Source organism: Sus scrofa, unplaced genomic scaffold (genome assembly GCF_000003025.6).
Source record: "Sus scrofa isolate TJ Tabasco breed Duroc unplaced genomic scaffold, Sscrofa11.1 Contig55, whole genome shotgun sequence".
Classification (NCBI taxonomy): Eukaryota; Metazoa; Chordata; class Mammalia; order Artiodactyla; family Suidae; genus Sus; species Sus scrofa.
Genome location: NW_018085243.1, coordinates 47,532 through 75,364, shown reverse-complemented (window position 1 = coordinate 75,364; position 27,833 = coordinate 47,532). Strand labels below are relative to the sequence as shown.

The window sequence follows — 27,833 nt, the reverse complement described above, 5'->3', positions numbered from 1 at the left end:
TATGCAATTGGAATTGCCTACAAATCAGCTCCTAAGAATGAATGGATTGGCAAGAATGCCTCCTCGTGGGTCTTCTCCTGATTCAATAGTAACTTCATAGTGAACATAACAGTAAGCAAATGCTGGTGGATGTACACCCACAGTTGAAACGTCTGGGTATCCTTTGGATTATGATTCTTTCTACATATTCTATGGTCAATATTTAAATAAAAGTAGTTTGGTTGCATCTAAATACAAATGAGTATATGGTGCTCACTGGCAATTATTCTGTTAAAATTGTAACTGTAATGTGATCACATTTCCAGGATTAAGCTATTCTATTTCTTTTTTCCCTCTAAATTGTTAACACAAATTATGTAAACTGGATTAAACACTTAGGAAAGTAAAAATATCCTTGCTGTTTCATTTGCTCAACTTATGCAACCAAGTAAGAATGATAATGGCAAACCTGATTCTGTGGGACTCCATGAGTAACTGCCAGAACTTTCTGATTGGCAACAGCAAGGGTCATCGACCAAAAACTGCAACTTACAAGTTGTGTCGTAGGCTGGCTGCTCTGATTGGACCCCCTAGCCTGGTAACTTCCATATGCCACAGGTGTGGCCATAAATAAATGAAAGCAAAACCAAAGCAGAAAACCTCATGAAAGGAGTTTCTGTAGGGTGCAGTGGGTTAAGAATCCTACTGCAGTGGCTTGGGGCATGTCACTGCAGAGGTGCAGGTTCTCCCTGCCTGGCACAGTGGGTTAAATGGTTCTGCATTTTGGCAGCTGTGGCTTGAATTCAATCTCTGTACAAGGAACTTTTATATACCCCTAAATAAATAAATATATTTTAAAATAAAATAAAACCACCTGAAAGACTGCATCTCTGCACACTCACGTATTGGGGAGAGCACTTGTCAGGTGAAGTGAGGGAAAAGATAAGCCCTGGCCAGTGGAAGTGCTGCTCAGGTGCCTGATTTCAGGAGAGCACAGCGGGGCACACTTCCCTGACTCTTGAGTACTCTTCACAGGTGTATGGGCACTGAGAGCTATGCCAGCACCTCAGTCAGCCTTCTGGTGTGGTAGCCTTCCTGCCTGCCAGGTGGGCACTGCTCCAGCAAGGAGGGCCTTCCCCCTGCCCAAAGACCCTGAAGGACTTTAAGAGGAACAGGCTCTTTTAGAGTAAAATCTGTTTCCACTATTAGTGGGTTTGGAAGGGCTGGTTCATTTAGAGAGTGTTAGGCACCCAGCATGGCACTGAGAACATAGTAGGTGCTTAATAAATGTAAAGGAGTGACACTTAGAGTGTCACAGTGTACTGGGTGCAGGGTGGCAGGAGCAACACACAGGCCTGATGTGGCTGAGGGTTCACGAGAGGCAGCGCAGGACCCACTGGGGACAGGGTGTGAGGATGGCCACCTGCACCACACGGGAGCTCTGGAAGTTGGCCTGGAAGAAACTCTTTGCAAGCACTAGTGCACCCTTGAAAAAATGTACTTTTATCCCCAGGCACTGGTATTCCCCTGGCAAGCCCTGGTATCTGCAGCTTCCCCATAGCCATAGGTAGATTTGAATCCAGGTGGGGCTTTTGCATGAGGGCACATGCTGCAGGAGGCTGGCTGTGCTCCTGGGCCTTGGGATTGAGGGCATCCAGGAGGCAGCTCTTTTGCAGCCATGCAGGACCTCCAAGCTCTCAGTTTCCTAAAGGCCCACATTTGTAGATGTTGCTTTTGTCAAGGAGGCTCTAAATAGAAAACTCGTCTTGAGCTTACAGCTCAGCCTGGCCTACTTCTGCCTCAGAACTGCTGGCTTGGTTGCTGGGTCTCTGCTGTAGGGGCTGGTTTTATAAACACAAGTCTTTGGACTATGAGTCACTCTTTCCCATCTGTTCTGTTGTTTGAGGACATGGTCATACAGTCAGCCCTGGAGCACCAGGAGTTTGTGTGCTCAGAGGACTGCCTCCATGATGGGACACTGGGGCAACTGTTTGCCTGAAGACTTGGTTGAAAGAGGTCTAAGAGTTCCTGTTGTGGCTCAGAGGTTTATAAACCTGACTAGTATCCATGAGGATATGGGATTGATCCCTGGACTCACTCAGTGGGTTAAGGATCTGGCACTGCTGTGAGCTCTGATGTAGGTTGCAGATATGGCTCAGAGCTGGCATTGCTGTGGCTGAGGTATAGGGTGGCAGCTTCAGCTCCCATTTGACCCCTAACCTGGGAACTTCCATATGCGGCAGATATGCTCTAAAAGCAAATAAAGTAAAATTAATTGAGACAGTCTAGAATGCAGGCTTACAATCCAACCACCTCTTTTATTCCTCAGGTCATCATAATTCTGTGTCCACCAGTGGGAAGTTAAAAATCAATGAAGATAATCCATGCTCCTGGGATGGAAAAACAAATATTGTAAAAATGGCCATTCTACCCAAAGCAATCTACAGATTCAATGCAATCCCTATCAAATTACCCATGACATGTTTCATTTCACAGAACTAGAACAAACAATCCAAAAATTTATATGGAACCACAAAAGCCCCAGAATTGCCAAAGCAATCCTGAGGAACAGAAGCCAAGCAGGAGGCATAACTCTCCCAGACTTCAGGCAACATTACAAAGCCAAAGTCATCAAGACAGTGTGGTACTGGTACCAAAACAGACAGACCAATGGAACAGAATAGAGAACCCAGAAATAAACCCACACGCCTATGGTCAATTAATCTTTGACAAGGGAAGCAAGAACATAAAATGGGAAGAAGACCATCTTTTCAGCAAGCATTGCTGGGAAACCTGGGCAGCTACATGCAAATCAATGAAACTAGAACATACCCTCACACCATGCATGAAAATAAACTCAAAATGGATTAAAGACTTATATTTAAGACACCATCAAACTCTGGGAAGAGAACATAGGCAAAACATTCTCTGATATCAAACTTACAAATGTTTTCTCAGGTCAGAGTCTCCCAAAGCAACAGAAATAAAAGCAAAAATAAACCAACGGGACCTAATCAAAAGGGCAAGCTTTTATACAGCAAAGGAAACCAAAAAGAAAACAGACAATTTACAGAATGGGAGAGAAATAGTTTCACATGATACAACTGACAAGAGCTTAATCCCTAGAATATACAAGCAACTTATAAAATTCAACAGCAAAAAATCCAACAGCCCAATTTAAAAATGGGCAAAATATCTGAATAGACATTTTCCAAGGAAGATGTACAAATGGCCAATAAGCACAGGAAAAAATGCACATCACTGATTATTATAGAAATGCAAATCAAAGCTACTATAAGATACTACGTCACACCAGTCAGAATGGCCATCATTAAGAAGTCCACAAATACCAAATGCTGGAGGGGGTGTGGAGAAAAGGGAACCCTCCTGCACTGTTGGTGGGAATGTAAGCCTGAACAACCACTATGGAGAACAGGATGGATGTACCTTAGAAATCTATACATAGAACTACCATATGACCCAGCAATCCCACTTGGGCATACATCCAGACAAAACTTTCCTTGAAAAAGACACATGCACCTGCCCTGAGATTGTCTAGTCAGCCATGTCCTCTTCAAATGGGGAGTTTGATTCTTCTCTCCCAGTTTGTCTGTTTTTCTTGCTTTTGGAAGCAGCTGGGGTTCTTGGGGCTGCTGTGCAGGGGGAGCAGACTTGCTGGGTCATGTCCACTCCAGGGAAAGGTTGGGGCCAGGTTGGGACCTGCCAAACTTCCATCCAAAGAGAACACAGATGTGGCATCGTGTCACCTGCAACACAGGGCTGGTCCTTTTCTGCAGTGATCATGGTGTGGCTGGCTCCCCAGATGGAAGAGATGGTGCCACTGTATGGGCACTACAGGACCAGATTACACAGCCTTGGCGGCCAGCAAGTGAGGGGCCTGGACTCAGTCCAAGAGCTGGTGGAGTTCAAGCTAGAGAGAGATACAGAGACAGAGAGACAGATGGACAGAGAGAGACATGGACAGAAGATGTGGTGGCAGAGGAGGTCCTCTTTTGTGACTCTGTCCCTTTGCAGTGTGACCTGTGGTGGGACTTACACTGACCAGCTATAACAGAGCTCTGGATACAGATCGAGTTCCCACTACTCACCCACCTCAGCTGGGTCTCAGCACTCCTGAGGCATCAGGTTTAGGACACCTCCTGGGACCACAGCAGGTGTCATCCAGTACCTGGTAGGGGCAAGTAGTGCAGTTCCTTTGATTTTCATTGGCACTTTCAACTCTGTAGGGATCAGAAAATCAGAAGTGGATGATGATCACACATGGCAGTGAACTGGATGTATCTTTGTAGCATCCCCTCAGGACTTTCCAGCCTGGGCCAGTCTGGGAACAGTCAGAAGAGTGGAGCTTTGGCCAGCCTCCCAGTGCTGGTCATTGGCAGGTCAGAACATGCAGAGGGATGGAGAGCCTAGTGCCTCTGCAGGGACCGGGCAGGGTGGAAGGGGGCCAGGCACTCTGGTTGCCTGGCCCCACAGGCTTCGGGGACCTGCTTGTCACTGAAAAATCACGTGTCCTGAAGCGGCCCCCGGACTCCCCTCACTCTCTCCAGAATTTCATGGCATCTGGTGGCCTGGTGGGCATCGCTTGGTGCACATCCATCTGGCCAAGACCGCAAATGGATTTCTGCCAACAACAAGGCTCCCACTGCATTCAGCGAGCTCAGTGAAAACTAGCAGCGAGGCCACATCCACTGGACCCCTGGGCAAAACTCTCGAGCCTCAGGTGAGAAGGTGGTTCCCTGCCTCCACCATGGCTCATGGGGAATTTTCACCCACCACCAGGCCCCCAAGTTGTGTGCTCATCTGCATGCTCATGGACTGCAGGCTTTTTGGAAGGACCAGCTCCTGGGCCCTCTTCAAAACTCTTCTCCTGCCACTGACTCAGCCTATTTTGCATCCAGCCCCATGAGTTCATGACCCACTCATGGACCTGCAGTGTCCCTTGTCACCTGGTTCAACCACACTGAATCCACTCTTCTCCTGAAATCCACTTGAGCTGCATCCCACATGCCTGTTGGTGTAGTCACTCTAAGTATCCCTAATTCCCATTGTGAATCCTGCTCAGACCTGTGATCCATTGAGAAATGCATCTTTGTTTCCAAATCTGTGGGTTTTTAATCCATCAACAAGGAAGTATCGAGGGCACCACAGAGAAGTCACTGTGTTCTGGGTCTGAAATACCCAAGAGGGCCACTCCCCACTAAACTTGTATATTTTTGGCTATGCATGTGTTTTGTTTTGTATGTTTTTGTTTTTTGTCTTTTTAAGGCCACACCTGCATCATATTGAAGTTCCCAGGCTAAGAGTACAATTGGAGCTACAGCTGCCAGCTTATGGCACAGCCACGCCAATGCCAGATCTGAACCACATCTGCAACATATGCCATAGCTTGTGGCAATGCAGGAATCTTAACCCACTGAGCAGGGTCAGGGATCAAACCTGCTTCCTCATGGATATTATTCAGGGTCTTAACCTGCTGAGCTACAGTGGGAAATACCTACACATGTGTTTCTGAAATGTGTTCGGTTTTGCTTTTGTTTGTTTGGCCATGTCTGCAGCATGCATAAATTTCTGGGCCAGGAGTCAAACCTATGCCACAGTAGCAACCCAAGCCCCTGCACTGACAACACAGAATCCTGAACCCCCCCAAAAAAATGCCAGCCTTACCTGCATTTAGATAGAACTTTTTTTTTTTTTTGCTTAAAATCACTACTTTCAAAGAGTAAGTGAGGCTGTTTTACAATTATTGTAGTGACTGCCGTACTGGGCTTTATTTTTAATGTCTTACTTCACATCGTTTGCACCTCATTTTTCTTTTTTTTTCTGTGATATAATCATGAAATCTATCCTTTTGACTTGCATGCACAGGACAGTGTTGTTAACCAGGAGCATCTCTAGAACTGATGCTTTCTGCCACATGTGTTAAACTGATTTCATTCTGGGGCCTGTGCTCTGTGACCAGGAGCTGTGCAGGGCACAGAGAACTAGAACAGAGGGCACCCAGCCCATGTGAACTTAGAAACAGTGGAAATCAGTAGAATATTTTAAAGTGGTTCATGGGTGCTGAGTGAAGAGAAAACTGGAGCAGGGGAGTGGGAGCAGGGCTCCCTGAGACATTATCCCAAGGAAGGTGGCGATGGTGGGTGTGATTGGTAGGGTATCCAGGCCTTTGTGGCTGCTGCTCTGGGGGCAGGATACAAGTTAAAGGGCAAGAGCCCAAAGCAGGAGGACTGGCTGAGCAGGATCAACCCATGGCCATGGTCAACCTCAGTTCTCCTCTATTTCCTTGACAGTGGGGGACCCCATCTGACACCCTTAGGGGAAGAGGCAGTGAGTTGATGCTCCAGGATCCCCAGCCACTCAAGCCTTGGGAGCTGGGCAACCACTCCTGCTGACTCATGCGGGACTGAACTTCCCTCATGTGGTCACCATATCCAAGCCCCGGCAGCCAGGAGGGTAGGTGATGGGAAGGGCTGTGGATTCCTGGCCTGCTGGACAGTACTGGACCAGTGCTGGACCAATGTCCATACCCCTCTGTACCCTCAGCACATACCTAGGTGAGGGAGGGAGAATGGGCAGCAGCCATGCCTGCTCCACCCCATGCTGTGGGTGAAAGTGATGAGTTTCTTGTGTGCAGGGTGGGTCAGCTGGGCCCAGAGGAGGAGCCAGATGCCCACCCACACAGCACATTTGCATGGTCACATGCAGAAAGCATACATGTGCCACTGTCAGAGGCAGGGCTAAAGGGGACACCTGTACCAGGTGACTTTGCTGTAATCCAGGCCACCAGCCCTATGGACTGGCCTGGGTCCACCAGTGGCCTTAATCACTTTTTTTTTTAACTTATTTTTTTTTAGGGCCTCGGGTGTGGCATGAGGAAGTTCCCAGGCTACGGACTGAATCACAGCTGCAGCTCCAAGTCTATGTCACAGCCAGAGCCAAGCCTGAAACCCACACAAAAACTTCTAGGAATGCTGGATCCTTAACTCACTGAGCAGAATTAGGGATCAAATTCACATCCTCATGGATACAAGACAGATTCATTTCCAATGAGCCACAATGGGAACTCCCAGGTTGCTATACTTTAGGAGGCTCTTGGTGTCAGTGAAGCTACAGAGGCCCCCACAAACCCACCCCTCACTGTAGGAAGGTGACTATGCAGCCTGCAGACCCCACCCCAGGCCCAGACAGGAAATTCTCAAGCCCACCACCCATCAATGTCCACTGCCTCCATGGACCTGCTTCTCCCTAAGTGGATGACACAGATGACCCCAGGGAAAATGTCATGCCAGCTCTTTTGAGGCCTGCTTGGGCAGCTTTAAAAGTTCACCTGCAGAGTAACTAAGCAACAATAGCTAGAAAAACTGGAAAAAAATGTTCAAGAGGGGAGGCCCTGGCAGCTAAGAAGATAAACCTAATACAAGGCTGACATACATAGGAAAAGTCTTGCTAAGTCAGACAAAATCCTAGAGGCTACTTATAAAAAGGGACAGGTTCAAAACACACAGAAGTCAAGTATGTGCATGGGGGCCCCTCAATGAAGTAAAAGAAAATTTGAAACTGAAAAGACATTTGCACTTCTAAAGGCCTTATTGAGTGAGGAATTTCTACAGATAAACTTTGTAATGGCAAACAGCTAGAAAATGATGTGACATATAGATCACAATACAAAGGGAGGAGAGAGAAAATATGCCTATTGACCTCACTACTAAGAAACATGCAGATGGAGCGCAAAAGCCCTGACAGCAGGCACTTAGCTCAACAGCTTTTAAGGTCAGAGCTGGGAGGAAAGGTCTGAGGGTCAGGAGGTCTGAGAGAGTGAAGCTGGGGTCAGTGGAGCACCACAAATACCCTTATTTATAACCACAGGCAGAGGTGACTAACAGGACCTCCACATGGGGGAGCAGCAAGGGCCTGGGGCTCCCCCTGGACTCCTGGGTATTTGCCAAATGGAAAGACCTGAGAGCTCCAAAATAAGGACCTTTAATAAAATCATGATAGATCCATAATACACATGTTACACAGCCACTGACATGGGCCCCAAGGTAATGATAGTCCCTAGTGTTGGTATAAGTGCAAAAGCTCTGCAGTGTCCTGGGGGCAGGAACAGAGCACGACTGTGATACCACCCCCCGCCAAGGGGTGCTGTACACCTGGGGAGATGGGCCAAGGGACAGTGGGACAAGGCCAGGCCTCCTGGGGGAGATCAGTTTGGTCACAGGACCCTCCCCCGAAGGCAAGAGCTTCCAGGTAAGGGGCTCAGGGCTGATGCTGACCAATGAGATGGGCCCTCATGGATGGAATGGCAGTGACATCATAGTTCCGATGCTGCCTGGCACCCACTCTGCTTCGTGTCCGAAGGCAGTTGGGAGCCCTTGTGGTCTCTGACCTTCTCTGGAGATTGCCTGTCTATCCTGTTCTGACCCACTGTCCCCCTCATCCACCTTGTCATTGTTTTTAGAGGAGAGGCGCACCTCCAACAGCGAGAGCTCAGAAAGGTGAGCAAGAGAGGCACCCTCATCCCTAATGGGCACCTTGGGCACAGAGGCCACTTGGCAGGTGACCCCCTTCCCCATGAGCTGTGGCTGAGCTGACACCAACACTGGAGCACAGAAGGTGAGCCAGGGGGATGCAGCCCCTCAGGGAGCTGAGGGGTGCCAGCTGCAGCCACAGTGCCCAGGCTCATGAAGGAGGCCAAGGTCAGAGCTTAGATTTCTGGAATGGGGAAGGGGGGGGTGAGAGGAAAATGAAGATGAGAATAAATGGAGGTGGGAGGATGGGGGCAGGAGGAGGTGGTGCAGGGGTGAAGGAGGAAAGATGAACAGTGAAGGAACAGGGCAAGAAGGATGAGCAGGAAGAGGACCAGCACAGAAAGGGGGAGCAGGAGGACAGGAGGCCAAGACCAACCCAAGCCAGTTCCTTGAGAGTCATGTTGGGGTCCCTGTAGATATTTTACTTGAGTGATCCCTTGGTTTGATGCTCAGACCTGGGGAACCTCAAGGTACTGATTGAGGCCTGTGTGGGAAATCACTGGCCTGATTCAAGACTAACCACAAGAGCTTACTCTTCACATCAGTACCCTCCTGACACTACTAACAAGCAGTAGGAGAGGAGGAGTGAAGGAAGATCAGGGTTCAGGGACAGCTGGTTGTGAGGGTCCAAGTGCCCAGTTCCACTGCATCCCGGCCACCCTCCCCTGCGTGGAGAGACGACCCTCCCCCAAAGGAAAGTCAAATTTCAGGCCAACGGTTCAGGGCTGCTCCTGGCCAATGGGTGGGCTCCACTGTGGGTGGAATAGCAGTGACCCCAGAGTTCTGTCTGTTGCCTGGCACCCACTCTGCTTCCTGTGCCCAGGCAGTTGGAGGCCCTTGTGGTTGCTGACCTGCTCTGATGCTCGCTCGCCTGCCCGCCCTGCTCTGACACACCTGATTCCCACACCTTCCTGGGTGACTTATTATCATTTTGAGAGGAGAGGCCCATATCCAACAGTGAGGATCAGAAAGGTGAGCATGAGCTGCACCCTTGACCCTATCAACACCTCAAGGACAGAGAGGTCACTGGTTGGTGCCTGGACTACTCAGGTCTGGGCCTGAGGTGACAGGAACCTCCAGCACCAATCACTGAGTGTGTAGCTCACTCAGGGCTCTGTGGGGTGTGGGCTGCTGCCAGAGAGCCTGAGGTGAGAGCTCAGAACCCTGGCCCAGTAAAGGAAGAGAGGGAGAAGGAAGGAGGAGAGACGATGCAGGAAGAGAAGGAGGAGGTGGAGGAAGGGAGATCTAGCCAAGAAGAGATGAAAGTAGAAGGGTGGATACAGGAGGCTCAAGAGAGGAGGTGAATTAGGAGGAGTTAAAAAGACAGGAGTGAGAGCAGGAAGAGTAAGGATGAAGGAAGTAGAGCAGAAAGATGGAGGAGGAGGAGAAGTAGATGGAGGAGGGGGAGAACTAAGCAGGACAAGACGGATGGATGGAAGTGATGCATGGAAGAGGAAGAAGGAGAGGTGGAGGACCAGGAGGAGGGGAAATAGGGCATCTATGCCAGCCTAGAGCAGGTGGTACTGCAATCTGGATGAGGTTGCTTCAGTGGTGTAGTGAGCCCCAGGTTTGATGCTTGGACCCTGGGTACCTCAGGGAGCTGTGTGAGGCCTGGGTGGAAAGTCTCTGGCCTGATTTAAGTCCATTGGCAAGGGATTAGCATCCACATCACTACTGTCCTGGAACCCCTAATAGGGAGGGGGAGAGGAGGAGTGAAGAAAGGTCATGGTTGGGGGACCAAGTGTTTCTGAGGGGCCCTATGCCCAGGTCCATTGCCTGCCATACTACAGCTGGCCCAGTCACCTTCCACTGCCAGCTGACTGTCCTGTCCCTGGAGGAGATGACCTCCTTGGTTGTGGATTCAGTGCTAACACTGACCTCTGACCTTGGTCCTATTTTGGGTGGATTGGCAGCAACCTCCAAGTTCAACCCTCTGCATAGCACCCTCTCTGCTTTGTGTCCCCAGGCAGTTGGAGGCCCTTGTGGTCTCTGACCTGCTCTGACACTCGCCTGCCCTCCCTGTTCTGACCCACCGACCTGAACTTGGGTCCATTTATACAGCAGAGACCAGCTCTAACAGCAAGAGGCCAGAAAGGTAAGAAAAACCTGCACTGCATACTGACTCTTGGGGACAGGGGCAAGCGGGTCGGTGACTCAGTCCTCCCTGGTCTCGGCCAAGATGATGCCAAACCCAGCCCTGACCATGAGCCAGCTGCGTGCAGTCCCTTGTGTCTCCAAGGGGTGAAGGCTGCTGCCCACAGTGCCTGATTCCATGTGAGGGGCCCAAGGTCAGAGTTCAGAAAACTGACTCCAGGTGGGGGGCACGGTGGGAAGAAGATTAGACAGAGAGGTTTCAGGAGGAGACGAAGTGGAGGAAAGAGGGAGGGGAAGGGCAGGAAGGAACAAAGGAGCAGGAGGAAAAGTGTAGCAGGAGGAGGACAAAGGAGCATGAGGAGATGGATGGATGGAGGCGCAGCAGGGGGTCCAGGCCAGCCCGAGCCAGCTCTATGGGTTCCAGGAAGGGTCCCTGCAAAAGCCATGCCTGAATGAGCCCCTGGTTTGATGGTTGGACCTCAGGAACCTCAGGGAGCTGGGTGAGGATGAGGTGGGAAATCATTGGCCTGATGCCAGTCCAACTGCAAGGGCTTAGTGTCCACATCCATATCCACTTGGCACTTCTGACAAGCAGCGGGAGAGGAGGAGTTAAAGAAGGTCAGGGTTGGAGGACCAGCTGGTCATGAGAGTCCAGGTGCCTATGACCAGTTCAGCCAGGCTCCACCTGCTCCTGGTCCCACTCCCCTGTGTGGAGAGAGGATCTCATACCAAAGGAAAGTCATTTTATAGGTCAAGAGTTCAGTGCTGCTCCTGGCCAAGGGGATGGCCCATTTCCACTGTGGGTGGAAAGGCAGGGGTCCCAGAGTTCTGCACCCTGCCTTATACCCACTCTGCTTCATGTCACCAGGCTACTGGAGTCCCTCAGAGTTGCTGATCTGCTCTGACACTCACTCGCCTGCCCACCCTGCTCTGACCCACCTGATCCTCACACCCGCCTGGTTACCTTTTCACCATTTTGAGAGGAGAGGCCCAAGTCCAACAGTGAGAGTCAGAAAGGTGAGCTTGAACTTCTCCCTCACCCACTACCAACACCTCAAGGACAGAGGCCACTGGTGGGTGCCTGCACCACTCAGGTCTGGGGCTGAGGTGACAAGGACTGCCGGCACCAACCACTGAGCATGCAGCACCCCTCAGGGCCAGAATGCCCAAGTCCCTTTGAGGAGCCTGAGGTGACAGCTCAGACTCCTGGCCCAGAAGGGAAGAGGGGGAGGAGGAAGGAGGGGAGAGAATCCAAGTGCTGGAGGAGGAAGAGGGGAAGGATGGGGAGGAAGGAAGGTCTAGCTGGACCAGAATTGGATGGAGAAAGGAGGAAGGACGAGATGATTGAAGAGGAGTATAAAATACAGGAGGGTGAGGTAGTAAAAGACAGATGGTTGGGGAATAGCAGGAGGAAGGAAGCGGAGGAGAAGTGGGGAGATGGAGGTGGATGGAAGAGAATGCAGGTGAGATGGAGAGGGGAGTGAAAGAGAAGCAGGGTGTCCAGACCAGCCCAGGGTCTGCTGTATTGAGTTCCAAATGGTGTTTCTTAAAAGTTGTACCTGAGGGAGCACCTTGTTTGATGCTGTGACCCAGGGAACCTCAGGCAGCTGGGTGAGGCCTGGGTGGGAAATCTCTGTCCTGATTCAAATCCAAAGGCAAAAACTGAGGGTCCACATCACTATCCTCCCAGAAACCTCTAAGATGGAGGAGTGAAGGAAGGTCAGGGATGGAGACCAAGTGTTCCTGAGGGTTGATATGCCCAAGTCCATTGCCTGCCAGGCTACAGCTGCCCCAGTCACCTTCTCCTGACAGCCTTGTCCCTGGAGAGGATGACCTCCCTGGTTATGCACTCAATGTTGACCCTGATCTCTGACATCAACTCCACTGTGGGGGGAATGACAGTGAACTCACAATTCTGCCTGCTGTCTGACAGCCACTCTGCTTTGTGTCCCCAGGCAGTTGGAGGCCCTCGTGGTCACTGACCTGCTCTGACGCCTGCTCATCTGTCTGCCCAACATTCTCTGGCCCACCTGATCCCCCACCCGACTGGATACCTTGTTACAATTTTGAAAGGAGAGGCACACATCCAACAGTGAGTGAGAAAGGTGAGCAGGAGCTGCACCCTCACCCCATACCAACACCTCAAGAACAGAGGTCAATGGGTGGGTACCCGGATGATTCAGGGCTGGGGAGGAGGTGATAAGAACCTCCAGCACCAAGCACAGAGCTTGCATCTCAGACACCTGGCCCAGAAAAGAAAGGTTCAGAGTAGGAGGGAGGGGAACAGATGCAGGAGAGGAGAAGGATGGGAGGAAAGAAAGTCCAGCTACACCAGAGTTGGATGTAGGATGAGGGAGGGAGGAGTGGTGAGTGAGGACGAGAAATGAAGACAGGAGTGAGAGAAAGAAGAAAAAAGATGGAAGGAGTGTTAGGCAACTGATGGAGGAGGAAGAGTTAAAAGAGGGGGAGGACTGAGCAGGAGGAGATGGATGGTGCAAGAAGTGGATGGAAGAGGATGTGGAGGAGAAGCAGGGGGTCCAGGCCATCCCTGAGAGTTGGTCTTGGGTTCCAATTTGAGTTGCTAGAGAGTATACTTGATTTACATCCTAATTTAATGCTGCAAACTCGCTAACCATAGGGAGCTAGGGAAGGACTGGGTGGGAAATTGCTGGTCTAATTCTAGTCCAATGGCAATGACTTAGGGTCCACCAGGGAACCCCAAGATGGAGGGGAGAGGAGGGGGGAGGAGGAGTGAAGAAAGTGCAGGGTTAGGGACCAGGTGTTCCTGAGTTTTCATGTGCCCAAGTCTATCACCTGCCAGGCTACACCTGTCTGTGGTCATCCTCCCCTGCTAGGTTACAGCCCTGTCCCTGAAAAGGATGACCTCCTTCATTTTGGGCTCAGTACTGACCCTTACTTATGATCTTAGCCCAATATTGTGAGGAATTAGAATGAACTTGCAGTTATGCCAGCTGCCTGGAACCCACTCTGCTTCATGTCCCCAGGCAGGTGGAGGCTCTTGTGGTCACTGACCTGCTCTGAAGCCTGCACATCTTCTGGCCCTGATCGAACCCACCTGATCTCCACACCCACCTGCTTACCTTCTTACCATCTTGAGAGGAGAGGCCCACATCCAACAGGGAGTGTCAGAAAGGTGGGCTTGAGCTGCACCCTCACCCTCTACCAATATCTCAAGGGAAGAGGACTGTGGTGGGTGCCTGGAGCACATGGGTCTGAGGTCAAGGTGACAAGGACCTCTAGCACCAATCCCTGAGCATGAAGCCCCTTCTGGGTTCCATGAACTACGGGCTGCTGCCAGAGGTGCCCGACACCCTGCAAGGAGCCCAAGGTTAGAGATCAGGCTTTTGTCCAGAAAAGGAAGAGAAGGAGAAGGATGGACAGGTGAGGCTGAAGGAGGTGCAGGAGGATGCAGGAGGAGGCGGAGGATGGGAAGGTCTAGCAAGAGGAGAGATGGATTCAGGAGAAAAGGTGGATGCAGCAGGATGGAGGGAGAGGTGAATGAGGGGGAGAAGTAGGCACAAGAGGGAGAGGAAGAGGAGAAAACATGAGTGGAGGAGAGGTGGAGGATGCAAGGAAGATGGATCAGGAAGAGCATGAAGAGCAGGAGGATGAAGAGGAATAGATAGAGGAGAGGGAGGAAAGGACAGAGGAGGAGGACATGGATGGATGGAAGAGGTTGAAGGAAAGATGGAGGAGGAGGGAGGGGAAGCAGGGGTCAAGGCCATCCCAGAGCAGGTGGTATGGCGAGCTGTGTGGGGTCTCTTAAAGGGTGTACCTGAGTGAGCTTCTGGTTTGATGCTTGGACCTGGTGAAATCCAGCAGCGTGGTGCGGCCTGGGTGGCAAATTTCCAGCCTGAGTCAAGTCAAACTGCAAGGGCTTAGAGTCCACTTGAGTACTTTCTTGGAAACCCTAAGTGAGAGGGGAGAGGAGGAATGAATGAAGGTCAGAGTTGGGGTCCAAATGTTAGTGAAGACCTATTTGCCCAGGTCCCTCACCTGCCAGGTGACACCTGCTCCTGTCAACTTCTCCTGCCATGTTACAGCCCTGTCCCTGGAGAGGATAACCTCCTTGGTTATGTGCTTAATACTGACCCAGACATCTGACCTTTGTCCCAGATGGATGGATGGAGCGGGGAGCAGGGGGTCCATGCCAGCCCAGAACCAGCTCTATTGGGATCTGGATGGGGTCCCTGCAATGCTTGTACCCTACTGAGACCCTGGGTTGATGCTAAGTCCCAGGGACCTCAGGAAGCTGGGTGAGGACAAGGTGGTATGAAATAGCTGGCCTGATTCAAGTCCAATGGCAAGGGCTTAGGGTCCACATCAGAATTCTCCTGGCACTACTATCAGGCAGGGGAGAGGAGGAGTGCAAGAAGGGTTGGTGGACCAGCTGGTTGCAAGTTTCCAGAACAGCCAGTCTCCATCTCCCCCTGCTGATGCTCCCCTGTGTGGACAGAGGACCCTCCCAGAAAAGAAAGTCACTTTTCAGGTCAAGAAGTCAGTGATGCTCCCGGCCAATGGGATGGGCACCATATTGGTTGGAATGGCAGAGACCCCAGAGTTGTATCTGCTGCTCTGAACCCATTCTGCTTCGTGTCCCCAGGCAGTTGGAGGCCCTCGTGGTCACTGACCTGCTCTGACGCTCACTCACCTGCCTGCCCTGCTCTGACCCACCTGATCCCCACACCCGCCTGGTTACCTCGTTACCATCTTGAGGAGAGGCCCACATCCAAAAGTGAAAATCAGAAAGGTGAGCAAGAGCTGTACCCTCAGCCCCTACTGACACTTCAAGTAAAGAAGCCCATGGTGGGTGCCTGGACCACTCTGGTCTGAGGTTGAGGTGACAAGGACACCCAGCACCAACCACCATATGCACAGTCCCCTTAGGCCTCTGTGAAATGTGGGCTGCTGACAGAGGTGCCTCAGTCCCTGTCAGGAGCCTGAGGTCAGAGCTCAGAATCCTGGACCAGAAGTGGAAGAGGGGGAGTAGGAGGGAGGGGAGAGATTGTAGGAGGAGGGGGGAGAGGATGCAGGCACAGGAGGAGAAAGAGGATGGGGAGGAAGGAAGGTCAAGTCAGAGGAGAGATGGATGTAGGAGAAAAGGTGGATGCAGGAGGATGGAGAAAGCAGGTGAGTGATGAGGAGCATTAAAGACAGGACTGTGAGGAAGAAAATAAAATTTTGATGCATGGGGAGGGGGATGATGGAGGAAATGTAGATGGAGGAGGGAGAGTGGGAGGACCATGCACGAGGAGATGGAGGAGTGGGAGGTGGATGGAAGAGAAGGAATGTGAGATAGAGAAGGGGCTGAAGTAGATTTTCAGGTCCAGGCCAGCCAACAGCCTGATCTACTGGGATCCACGTGGTGTCACTTAAAAATGTACCCATGTGAGCCACTGGTTTGATGCTCAGACCCAGAGAAATCTGGGAGCTGCTCTTACCTGGGTGGTCCATCGCTGGCCTGAGTCATGTCAAACCCAGGAACTTAGGAGTCCACATCATTATGTTCCCTGAACTCCTAAGAGGGATAGAGAGAGGAAGAGTGAGCAAGGTGAGGGTTGGGGGACCAAGCCTTCCTGAGTTTCCAAATGCCCGAGTCCATCACCTGACAGGTTAGAGCTTCCCCTGTCATCTTCCCCTGCCATCCTGTCCTGCTGGGTTACAGCCCTGCTCCTGGAGATAATGAGTCTCTAGATACAGGCTCAGCATGAACTGTGACCTCTGCCCTCAGCCCTATTGTTGTTGGAATAACAGTGACCCAAGAGTTCTGTGTTCTGCCTGGCACTCACTTTTTTCTTGTCCCCAGGCAGTTGGAGGCCCTGTGGTCTCCGACCTGCTCTGACGCTCGCCCGTTTCTCCACCTCTCCCACCCCATCCCTGGGTGCATTTCCACCAAAGAGGCACAGCTCCAGCAGCGAGAGGTCACAAAAGTAAGTGTGACTTGCACTCTCACCACATACTGACACTAGGGGACAGGGGCCTCTGGTGGGAGCCTGGAGTGCTCTGGTCTGTAGCCTAAGTGACAAGGACCTTCAGCACCAACCAACTGAAGATGCAGCCCACTCAGGGATCTGTGGTGTGTGGGATGCTTTCAGAGGTGCCTGAATACCTGTGAGGAGCCTGAGGTCTGAGCTCAGACCACTGGCCCAGAAAAGGAAGGTGGGGAGGAGTAGTGAGGAGAGAGGATGCAGGAGGAGGAGGAAGAGGTCGACGTGCAAGGAAGCTGGATCAGGTGGAGAGATGGATGTAGGAGGTGGAAGGATGAATAGCTGGTGGAGGAGCCATGGATGGGGAGGAGGAACGTGGAGGACTGTTGCGGAGGTGGATGAAGGAGACACGGGCCCTGGGAAATGGGCAGAATGTAGCATTGAGACCATTGTGGATGAGTGTGGATGTTGGAGGAATGTGGAAAAGTGGTGTTGGGAGGCGGACATTAGGGAGACAGAGGAGGAGGAGGTCAAGAGGGGTGAATGGAGGGACGAGGAGCAGCACCGGGCAACTGCAGAGGAGGAGGTCTGAGTTCAGGCAACTCTCCAGGGCCCACTTGTTCCTCAAAGCCCCTTCTTTGGCCTAAATCCTAGAGGTTGCTCATCCATCCTGCCTGAGATCAGAGACCCCAGCTAGGTGAGCACATGTGGTCTGTGAGCTGGGGTGGGGACACAGAGCCTCACCCAGTTCAGCATGCTGTCCCCCATCGTTCCATGTGTCATCTGACCCACAGAACCCAGCTGTGTTCCCCATTGGCTAGACCCTCTTTGTGTTGTCCCACAACAGATGTGTCCCACCACATCAACAGGGAAAATGAGCCACTTCCCCCTGTGACTTGTTCACAAGTGTGAACCTAGGGATGGTCTCATAGCACAGTGGCCACCTGTGGTCAAATGTGTCATCCTGTCCCCAATCCTGCCCTCCTCCTGATAGGCTAGCACTCTACTCTGATTCACCAGCCAGAATCAGCTGAGAGTTAAGAAGAATGGAGCAGATGGGAGCCTCCTGTCCTAGAGACCTCTGGTCCCCACATCCCAATCTGCCTCCCCAGTGGGCACATCTGGGGTAGGGGCATGGTTAGGGAAGAGCTTAGTGGGCAGGAGCAAAGGGCTGTTCTTGGCTGGGTGAGCACCTGATATTATTTAAACCTGTGCAACTTCCACTCCCACCTTCAGAGCCTCTTGGGGCCCAGAAAGTGGGGAATCTGACTCAGAGCTTTTTTCTTAAAATTCACACATCAAATGCAATTGCTAAAGTATACGACTGAGAGGTTTTTAGTGTATTAGCAGATCCATGCCACAACCACCACTATTTCCACCTTCCACTACCTCATCACGTAAAATCTCTTAGTATCAGATACTCCCACTCAGCCCTCCTGCAGCCCTGGGGACTGCTGACCTCTTCCTGTATCTCTGGGCATGGCTCTGCTGGATCGGGCTCCTCCTTGGAAACTCAAAACAGGCAGTCTCTGTGCCTTCTTTCTTTCCTGAGCATCATCTCTGTCCATGTTGCAGCATGTGGCAGTGTTTCACTCCCTCTCTGGTTGAATGATGTTCCTCCACATTCTGGTCATCAGGCCATCTGTCCAAGGAAACTTAGATGGGGCCCACCTTTTTGTTCTTGTGAGTTGCTCTGCTATGAACATACATGTTTAGACGTCTGCATCCCTGTCTTCCTCTCTCTTGGGTTTATATCTGGGAGTAGAACTGTTGGGTCATGCAGCGGCTCTTCATTTAACTTTTGGAGAAAGGATTTGTTTTCCATAGACATTGCACCACTTTACAATCCTGTCAGCCATATAAGAAGTTTCCAGCTTCTCACATCTTCATTTAATCAGTAACATTCACTCCAGTGGGGAGACGTTCAGCCCTCTGGTGGCTTTGATTTGCATACCCCTGATGCTAATATTGAGCCACGTCTCCTGTGCCTGCTGGGCTTGTTCTCTAAAGTTGGGTTGACTTTGGAGAAATATCTATCCGGGCCCTCTGCCCATTGTCTACTTGGTCCGTTTCTATAGTGGAGTTAGGAGTTTGGCCATATTCTGTACACCGGGCCCTTATAGGTCAGGTCATTCTCATATTTTTATGAATTGTGTGGGTTGTCTGAGCCAGCAGGAGCCTCCCCACCTGGCAGCTGCCCTCCCCTTGGCATACCTGAGCCAGGAGTGCACCCCCATGTGCTGCAGGACAGCCATTTCCATGGACCTCTGGGCCCCCTTCTTGATCTCCATCATCTCATTGTGATAGGATCTCCCAGGCTGCTGGGAGGGGTCTATTAAGTGGAAGTGTTAGGATGTTTGGGTTGTCACCTACCTAGGCAGCACGGTTTTCTCCCCTCTGATCAGATAGATGGGGAGCCTCCAACAGGGAGCCCACTTTAACCTGTTGGTGCTCTGGAGCTCTTCCATGAAGTGGAATATTATGATTTTTGTCTTGCAGCATCAAACATGGTGAAGATGGAGACTCTGCTGGCCCTGGAACGAGCAGAAATAGTGGCCAAGTATGAGCAGGTGAGGCCCCAGAGGGAGTGATGTCACTAGGAGCAGGTGCAGCTGTGGCAGGGGTCAGAGACAAGAACAGACAGGGAGGCCTGGTGGGACCAGAGCCAGGTAACAGGTGAGGCCCAAAGGGGCATCATCATCAGCAGGAGCAGGTACATCACCCAAGTGGGAATTATAGCAGCCCAGGTGCAGACCACAGCCTGAAGGGGCAGGTGAGGCCCAGGAATGGAGTCACAGCCCATGGGGGCAGGTATGTTCCTGGTAGGATCGGATCCAAGGTTGAGCAGGTGAGGCCCATGTGGGGGCCAGAGGCAGCAGGAGCAGATGTGTCCCAGGCAGGATCAGAACAGGTAGGAGCAGGTAAGGGGCAGGGTCTTATGCTGGGCCTGTTGTCAGATGTTCCTTGGCGCCCAAGGACACCCTGCATGTAACTTCATCTCATTGCACCATCTGGGTTTCAGGGGCACCAGTCAGGGTCTCCAGCGGACCCGGACCCATGGGATGATTCTGACCTCTCGTGCTACAAGGTCACCTACAGGTTAGTATTTTCACTATGAGTCATCTGGACACCCCCTCCCTCTCTCCTTGGGGAGGGTTGCATTTGGGGAATCAACTCTGGAGGCAGGACCCTTCAGCCTAGCTCAGGGCCTCTAGCCCTGGTGGCCACTGGGGACCAAGGTCCACACTAGACTTTGGACAAGAGTGCACAGGGGAGGTAGTACAGGCAGAACTGGGGGCTGGGCCAACATGGGCCTCAGCTCTGTGGCCTCCACATCCATACTGGGGAGAGCCCAGGGCATCCATCCAGCAGGGTCAGGGCCAGGCTGGTCTGCAGCGGCTCTACAGAGCGTGGCCACAGGGAGGGGGCACCTGGCCAACAAGTCTCCGAGGGCAGTGGGCCCAGACAGGGGGCCATGTGGGGACAGCACAAAGGGCAGTGAGATATTGCTTTAGAGAGATGGTCAGGGGACAGTCATGCAGAACCTGGAAGCTCATGGGTAGGTGACAGAGGCAGGTGGAGTTTCATCCCTTGTCTGGTGCCAGGAGACACAGGGTAGGAGGCATGGCCCAGCCATGATGGGTGAGGGGAGACTGGGCCAAAGTTGCTGGGTCAGCTCTGGGAGATGCTGCTCACCTGTCAGGTCAGGAGTGGGGGTGCACAGTGCAGAGGGGGTGACCAGCCCCATTGGAAGTAGGGGCTCCACCTGGGGTGCTGCAGTCTGCTCCAGAGCTGGCATCCTCCTTGGGTCCTCCTCTGTTTCTGGGTGTCTCTGGTTAAGATGGGGGGTGGCAGGGGCAGGGGTTTCCAGGCACCTGGTTCCCACAGCTCTACTTCTCCTGCCTTGCAGATGGGAACAGCCTGGCCTCAGCACCCAGGGCCTCAGCATCCATGGCCTCAGCACCCACAAGGCGAGGGTGAGAAACCATCTGTGCTATGCTGGTGGGAGGTAGCCAAGGGGTGTGGCTGTGGTTCCCTGCCTGACCCCAGAGCAGCCAAAGGGTCCTTGGGCTGTGAGGGGTCTGTGCCTTCTTGCCTCCTCTAAGATCATGGCCCTGAGTCAGGGCCACTCTAGGGAAGCTAGCAGCTTGGCTGACACCACCATGTCCCCTTTTCCAGCAAAGAGCCCAGGACATTAGGCGAGCCACTAAGTGGGTGAAGATGCTGAGGAACTGGAGTAAATACCAGGGCAGTCGAAAGGTAGAAACCTGAACATCCTGACCCTGAAGAGAGCTGCCCTGGGTCCCCTGGGGCTTCCCTGGCCACTCTGGCCCAGGACACCACAGGGTGGACCAGACATGCCCACGCCACATGTAGAGACCAGCCCAGGTCCAGGCAGAGGCAACTTCTCCTGAGCATCCATTGTGCCAGGTGTCACCTGCACCTGTTTTAGGGCCCCTTCTTTCCTGCAGATGCGCCGGCGAGTCTACAAGGGGATCCCCCCACAGGTGAGAGGACAGGCGTGGTCTCTGCTCTTGGATCTGGAGAAGGTGAAGGTGGAGAACCAAGGGAAATACCAGGTATGGCCCATCCACCTGTGCCTCAGGGACCCTTCACCCATCCCCAGATTTCCTGGCCCCTCCCAGGCTCACAGGCCCAGGGCCCACTTGTCAGGAAGTCCCTGCCCACATCCTCACTGAGTCCCCCTGGCCCAGTGCAGTCACTGAGTCCACAGATGGACAGGTACCACCTGGCTTCACACTAAGGCCTCCCAGAAACCTGAGGGGGACAGAGTCACACAGAAAGGAACAGAAGCCAGGAGGAAAGAGCAAGGAGACCCTCACACAAATCTTGGAAGGAGATGGCCAGACCAGATGAACACAGGCCTGACTAACTTGGGACAAGAAACAGGTCTCAAACCATTGACCCAGAGAGGTCCCTGCCCCCAGCCAGTTCCTGACACTCAGCCCCTGTCCCCAGTGTACCCGAGGTCCCACAGCTCAGGGTGGATGCTCTATGCACCTGGTTGAGCAGCATCATCAGGGGAAGTGAAGGGGGAGCAGGTGTGATAGTGGCCACAGGTGTCCGAGTTGCTCAATGATGGGCAGTCTGAGAGGCCCAGAGCATGGTGGGCATCCACTGACACTGTGGGAAAAGAGCCAGCATCACACTCGGTCCTCATGCTCTCAAAAGGTCCTGAAAACCAGGCATGGGCTCCTTTTCTGGCCCTCTGCCTCACCCAGCCTGTATGTGGTGGGACTGGGAGGGGTCAAGGGACAGAGGCCCAGCTGCCCTCCCAGCCTCCCCACTGCCCTGGGACACCCACACCTGGGAGAAGCCTCCCAGGAGATAAGCCCAGGGCCAGGGTGGCAGCACTGTCATCCTGGACTGCCTTGTGTGGGCTGGGGGAGGAGGGAGGCTGTTGGCCTGGTCATTGTGTCACTATTGGGTGGGGGTCTGAGCCTTGGAGAAGCCACAGGCTGATCATCCACAGGCCGACGTCCCCTGCCCAGTGATGCTGGACACAGGCTGTGACCTGGGCACCCTTGTGACCCTACCTGGCTTCAGAAACAGGCAAAAGAAGATTTCTCCAGAAAACACTTGTGTTGAACCAGCAGCACCTGCTCTGCTGTGGCAGTTGGTTAGTTTTAGGCTTTTTACCTCGCTATCCCCTACCCTTGACTCTACCCACAGAGAATGAAGGAGCAGGCCAGGCTCTACTCTCGGGACATCAAATATATTGACATGGACGTGAGCCGCACCTTCCAAAACAATATCATGTTCCAGGAGCGGTATGGCATCAAGTGAGGATGCTGAGCCACTGGTCCCTGGGCAGAGGGGCAGGGGGTGATGGTCAGGGGTCCTGGGGGAGGGGAGACTCGAGGATGAGGCTGGAGCTGAGGTGGCAAGAGTGGGGCCTGTGCAGAGCACCTGCAGAAGTAAAAATGCACAGGGCAGGCACCCTGAGGGAGATTGGCTGTGCCTTCATAGGTCAAAAGGCCCCCGTGTGGAGGGGAGGGTCCCTGGGCAGCAGAGAGCAGGCTGCACAAGGACATAAGAGGATAGAGTGAGTGTCAGATGGGTCCAGATGTCACCTCATTTAGATCTTTGTCTACTTTTTTAGACCATCTGCATCATTTCTAAAAGTAAAGTGGGATGGAACCTGCAATGCTATCACCCCATCCTACATTAGTGATCCTTGCTCCATCCAGTGTTCCACACACACCACACACTTGACCAGTGGAAGGCTATGTTTATAGCGAGCCCCATTGTCCCCTTTCCAGGCAGCAAGCCCTCTTCAATGTGCTCACAGCTTACTCTGTCTACAACACAGTGAGTACCCACCCCTGGCCAGCCATCCCACAGTGGCCCTGCTTCTTAAGTGGCCTGTTGGCACCAGTCAGCATGCCAGCTCCAACAGCCACAGAGGTGATGCAAGGGGAGCTCTGCTCTCAAACTGACATGGATGGCTGGGGTGCATACCCCACTTTTAGGACAGAAATGGCACATTATGCCTAGGCTGTGCCAGCCCATGAGCTTGGGAATGTTTTATAGCAAGTTCACATGGGCCTAAAAAGCATTGCTATGGTGGTGACACTTGAGTTTGAATCCTGAAGATGCCATTTCATGAACCAGAATCTTAACAGGGATGAGAGTTCCCAGCAACCCAAACTCCTGTGTGGCTCCCTGGAGGTGGCTCCGCACCCCACCTGCACTTTCCAGAATATTCCCTCAAGGAGCACCAGCTGAGATGACCACACAGGATGACCAAAGTGGGGTCTGCAGCTGCTCCACCACCACCATGGCCCTCCAAGCCTCACATATGCCTGTAAGCAACCCCCACCTGCCCTCATGGCAGGACCTCCAAACCTTGCTGGTCCTCAGCACCCGGCATGCCTCGTCTGAAAAAGGGGGCCATGGGATGGTGCCCAGGCACAAATGGGAGACCATCCAGTAAGTAGCTGAGGAGCAAGTGCCAGGGAGAGGGTGGTGGAGGCCTCCAAGGGGGTCCCTGCAGCCATATCTGACTCTTGCAGGAGGTGGGCTACTGCCATGGCATGAACCAGATTGTCGCTGTCCTGCTCATGTTTCTTAATGAGGAGAATGCTTTCTGGGCACTGGCTCAACTGATGGACAACAAAAGACATGCCATGCATGGTAGGTGACTACCCTGGAGAGCTGGATGTGACTCAGCGACAGGAGTCTCCCTGCAGAGTTCCCCCCAGCTAACAGGGACTAGCTTGGTCCATCTCCCCATCAGCAAAGGGCACCAGCTCCCCCCACAGCCCTCTGTGTCCCACAGCCATGGCCCTCAGCCCTGTCCTTGTCCAGACCACACCATCCCTGCTGGTCCCTCTGCCTCTCTTTTGCCACCCACCAGGCCACCTCCAACCCCACCCCAAGCCCCTGATCAGAGGAGGCCCAGGTGGCAGTGTCTCCCTGCTGTACCCCCTCCCCCCGCCTAACTCTCAAGCCCAGGAAATGTTCATGCACACCCCAACCCCCATCCCATGGGCCACATAACCTGCCCCTCAGTACTGGGGTCCTCATCCCCTTCCGCAGCCACAGTGGGGAGGGGCTGTGCCAGAAACAGATACCTGCCTGATGCTCAGCACTGAGCACCTGCCAAGCTGGGCCTCTGTGAGCAGGTTCTCAACCCTGGGCCACCCCAAGCCTCAAAGGCAGTCAGTCATGTCTGGGAAGATCCATGTAGCCAGGCTGGGGTGGGCCTTGCACACTGGAGTCACTACCTGGGGAGGAGGCCTTGGGCTCCCAGGACACACAAGCCCTTGCCAGGCTCACCTCTGACTTCCAGTGGGGGCGGTCCTTGGGGCTTCTCAGGCTTCTTCATTCCGGAGTTCCCAAAACTTCAGAGATTGCAGGCCCATCATGATAAGATTCTGGAGAGGACTCTTCCCAAGCTGAAGAGGCACCTGGTGAGTAGAGGCAGCCCTCAGAGAGCCTGGCCTGCCTGCACTTTCATCTTTCTTGTCCTGGTGCAGCCAGGTCTGAGCTGGGATCCACTGGTTGAAGGGGGTTCCTGCACAGGGTCCCCAGGCGGGGAGGACTCGGGCCATTCAGGCCAGCCCTAAACATTCTTTCCTCTGTCAGGACAAGGAATACATGTACACAGAAATTTATACTAAGCTGTGGTTCCAACATTGCTTTATTGACCAGGTAAGTGTACCCAGGGAGACTAGGTCCCCAAGAGGCATCCCCCCAGGCAAGCCCAGAGCCCTGGGGAGGGGGCGTCTGGGGTCCTGAGGCTGAGCCATCTTCCCCTGGGCTCCTGTAGGGAAGGCTGGGTCAGGCTGGGGGGAGGGCAAGCATGTGCCCACACTGCAGTCAACCCCAGGCTCCTCTGAATATCTCCTGCAGAGCATGGGGCTGTCTTTTGTCCCCAGGACAGTGGAGGTACAGGCCAGGCTGGCTGGGACCTCCTCAGTCCACTCAGTTAAGAGCTGTACGGCTTTTTTGGAGGCAGCCTGTGGGACTGCAGAACCCAGAGGCAGTGGGAGCTCCTAACCTGTGCTGGGACACCCCCCCACACACCTCATGCCCTGCTCAAACCGCCCCTCCTGGGCCTGCTGTCCCCACAGACACCTTTCTCACTCACACTAAGACTATGGGATGTATACATCCTGGAGGGGGAGCGAATGCTCACAGCCATGGCCTATACAATCATCAAGCTGCACAGAAGTGAGTAAGCCCGAGCCTGGGCCACTCAGGCCACAGAGGAGGGCCAGCCAGGACTCAGGCTGGGCAGGGTCCCTGGAGAGGTGGCAGGAATGGGGCTGGCTCCTGGTTGTGGCACTGCTGTGGCTCTCCTGGGCCCAGCCGATCATGCATGCTGCCCCCAGGGAGGGGCCCCAGGGTGGGGGATGAGCCTTCCCAGTGGGGGCCCTGTTGGCTTGATGACATCCCCATCCCCAGAACACCTCCTGAAGCTGCCCCTGCAAGGCCTGTATGAGTTTCTTCAGGACAAGATCTCCGGGCCCTGGGCCCTAGAGGATGATGCAGTGATCAAAAAGCTACAGGCATCAATGGCTGAACTGCACAGGAAGAACTGGGACCTACCTCCCCCAGGTGGGCTCAGCAGGGGTCTTCTCCTGATTCCCCCTCCAGGGCCGTGACCTGTGGAGCATCCCAGGGCCTTCCTGTTCACCCTGTCCACCTCCTGGTCTGCTCTAAGGCTTGGCTGGCAGGGGTTGGGCCCCAGGGCAGCCTAAGCAGATGCTGACCCTAACCTTACCCAGCCTGAGGGATGGTCTCAGGGTGAGGCCAGGGTGGCCATTTGGGCCACCAGGAGGCCCACCCTGCACAGACAACGCGCCTGGGGGAGATTCTGATCCAGTGTGCTCACTTCTAGCAAAACCTGAGGAGTTCCCCACGAGGACCCTGGGCGTGGAGCGATCATCCCTGGAACCCAAGCCTTGCCCAACCATTATAAGCATTAAGGAACTCTCTGGAGAAGACGGGCCTGACCTCCCTGGCCCACCTGCTAAGCACCAGCAGCCCGGACCCTCACACAGCCAGGCCTGCCTAAAGGCTGAGGAACACCAGCAAGAGCAGACCATGGCACCACAACTCCGTTGGAGGGCCCGAGAGCCACCACGTCTGGCCTGCCCGTTTCCACCCCTGGACATACCTCAGGACCGGATGTGGCCGTGGAGATGGGCTTCTCTTCCCAACATCCCCAGGAACTATGAGTGTCCCCTCAAGTGGCCAATTGATATAGGATTCGAGCCCGAGTGTTGGGACCTTTGCCCCTCAGCACGGGCCAAGGTCGCCCTCAGGGCCACATTGCAGGCCTAGCCCTGCAGTCCCACAAAGGCCTCAGCCACAGGTCCTGCCCAGGCCCACTGAACACGCAGCCACGGGGCCCAGGACACCCCTCCTGACCCATAGCAAGTGCAGCCAATGCCCCTCCCAGGGCCGTGATCAGCACGGCCAAGATAGGATACGTGGTTTCAATTTCATTACAATTTGTAACGCTACTCCATCGTTTTGCAAATGACCCTCTGACATTATCTATGACATAAAGGGCATTTGTGATGAAGTTTTTGACAAAAATCCAGTGACTTCTAGGATTTGTCTTTCAAATGACATGCATCTAGCCACTTGTAGCATGAAATTATTGAATCCCAAATCCCAGTGTCCACCACAGGGTGGCAGAATTCATCTTCTGCCTCAGTCATCAGGCTGCAAGTATTCATGGAGCAGACACTTCCAAAAACATCTAAGCATTCCTATTAAGGAGCTCTAATGGCAGTGTACCAGTAATTTCCCACTATAAATCTCCTAGAGCTAGTTTCATTTCTTTTTTGTTACTATGATGCAAAAATGGTAGTGGTGAATTTGGTAGGGTTTGCAGCATGTCTCTAATGACCTTAGACCATGTTATTTCCAGAAACTGGCCTAATTACTTCAAACCCTTTAGTTTGGCTAAACAGAAGAGTTCTATTTGGCTAATTCTATTTACCACAGCTCGCCTAGTCTCCCAAGCTTCTCCCTCTGAGACAAAAACTATTATGAAGTTGTCAATATAATGAATTAACTTACTTTAGGTATGGTAATACATAAGTCTTTTTTAAAAAGTATGACAGTATGCTAAATCTATATCTTTGGGGGAAAATAGTAAACCTATACTGTATTCTTTTGCATAGAAAAGTAAACTATGCCTGACGGTTCTTTGTTTCTAAAAGTTAATCTGGAAGCATAAATGTATGCAAATTGCAATTAATTTTCAAAAGAGTAATGAGTCTTTCTAGAAGGCAAAACGAATTATAATGTTAGAATCATATCCTGGCTCAGAAATACATATCGAATGCAAATCATTAACAAAACATGATTAGCCCAATTTCACAAAGATATATTTAGAATAAGGATATTTCAATATAAAATATGGAATCCCTGCTGTGGCACAATAGGACTGGCAGCACCAAGGACACAGGTTCAATCCCCGGCCTGGCACAGTAGGTTAAATAAAAGATCCTTTGTTGCCACAGCTGTGGAGTAGGTTGCAACTGCATCTCAAATATGACTCCAGGCCTGGGCACTTCATATGCCACAAAAAAATGTTTCAATTAGGATCATTTTAGTTGTAAATGAAAGGAAGATCAAATGAAATTGTTTTTAAATGTAAGGATATTTGTTGACTTGCTTATGTAAATGCAAACTCCAAAACCTGGACAGCCTCAGAATGCACTGATAAAAATGATCAATTATACTATAATAAAATCCTTTACTTTTTGTATTCTTA

At 52.5% G+C, this 27,833-nt stretch overlaps 1 protein-coding gene across 9 annotated transcripts; it reads left to right on the top strand.

The window, feature by feature from the left end:
• Positions 1-23: 23 nt before the first annotated feature.
• On the top strand, positions 24-27,833 carry LOC110258908 (USP6 N-terminal-like protein). Of its 9 annotated transcripts, none has more exons than XM_021082162.1 (23): positions 3,800-5,010; positions 6,291-6,453; positions 8,459-8,495; positions 9,352-9,500; positions 10,495-10,623; positions 11,491-11,639; positions 12,578-12,727; positions 13,628-13,776; positions 15,247-15,393; positions 16,450-16,573; positions 19,070-19,140; positions 19,593-19,669; positions 20,481-20,547; positions 20,750-20,830; positions 21,043-21,150; positions 22,265-22,374; positions 22,855-22,903; positions 23,608-23,728; positions 24,413-24,507; positions 24,683-24,748; positions 25,171-25,270; positions 25,505-25,657; positions 25,941-27,261. In XM_021082162.1, exons 11-23 carry the CDS (start codon positions 19,078-19,080, stop codon positions 26,384-26,386), a joined length of 1,536 nt encoding a protein of 511 aa, XP_020937821.1. In that variant the 5' UTR covers positions 3,800-5,010; positions 6,291-6,453; positions 8,459-8,495; positions 9,352-9,500; positions 10,495-10,623; positions 11,491-11,639; positions 12,578-12,727; positions 13,628-13,776; positions 15,247-15,393; positions 16,450-16,573; positions 19,070-19,077; the 3' UTR covers positions 26,387-27,261. The 9 variants fall into 9 exon arrangements, with proteins under 9 accessions (XP_020937826.1, XP_020937821.1, XP_020937819.1 ...); XM_021082160.1 differs by having other exon boundaries at positions 8,459-8,613; XM_021082169.1 differs by lacking the exon at positions 20,750-20,830 and adding an exon at positions 23,207-23,399 and having other exon boundaries at positions 8,459-9,500; positions 25,941-27,833.

Excerpts from the sequence above, each read along its gene's own strand:
- LOC110258908 (XM_021082167.1), top strand. The coding sequence starts at position 19,078 with ATGGTGAAGATGGAGACTCTGCTGGCCCTGGAACGAGCAGAAATAGTG. Across the intron at positions 21,151-22,264 it reads AGAACCAAGGGAAATACCAG|AGAATGAAGGAGCAGGCCAG; the intron begins GTATGGCCCATC and ends CTCTACCCACAG. Across the intron at positions 22,375-22,854 it reads CAGGAGCGGTATGGCATCAA|GCAGCAAGCCCTCTTCAATG; the intron begins GTGAGGATGCTG and ends TCCCCTTTCCAG.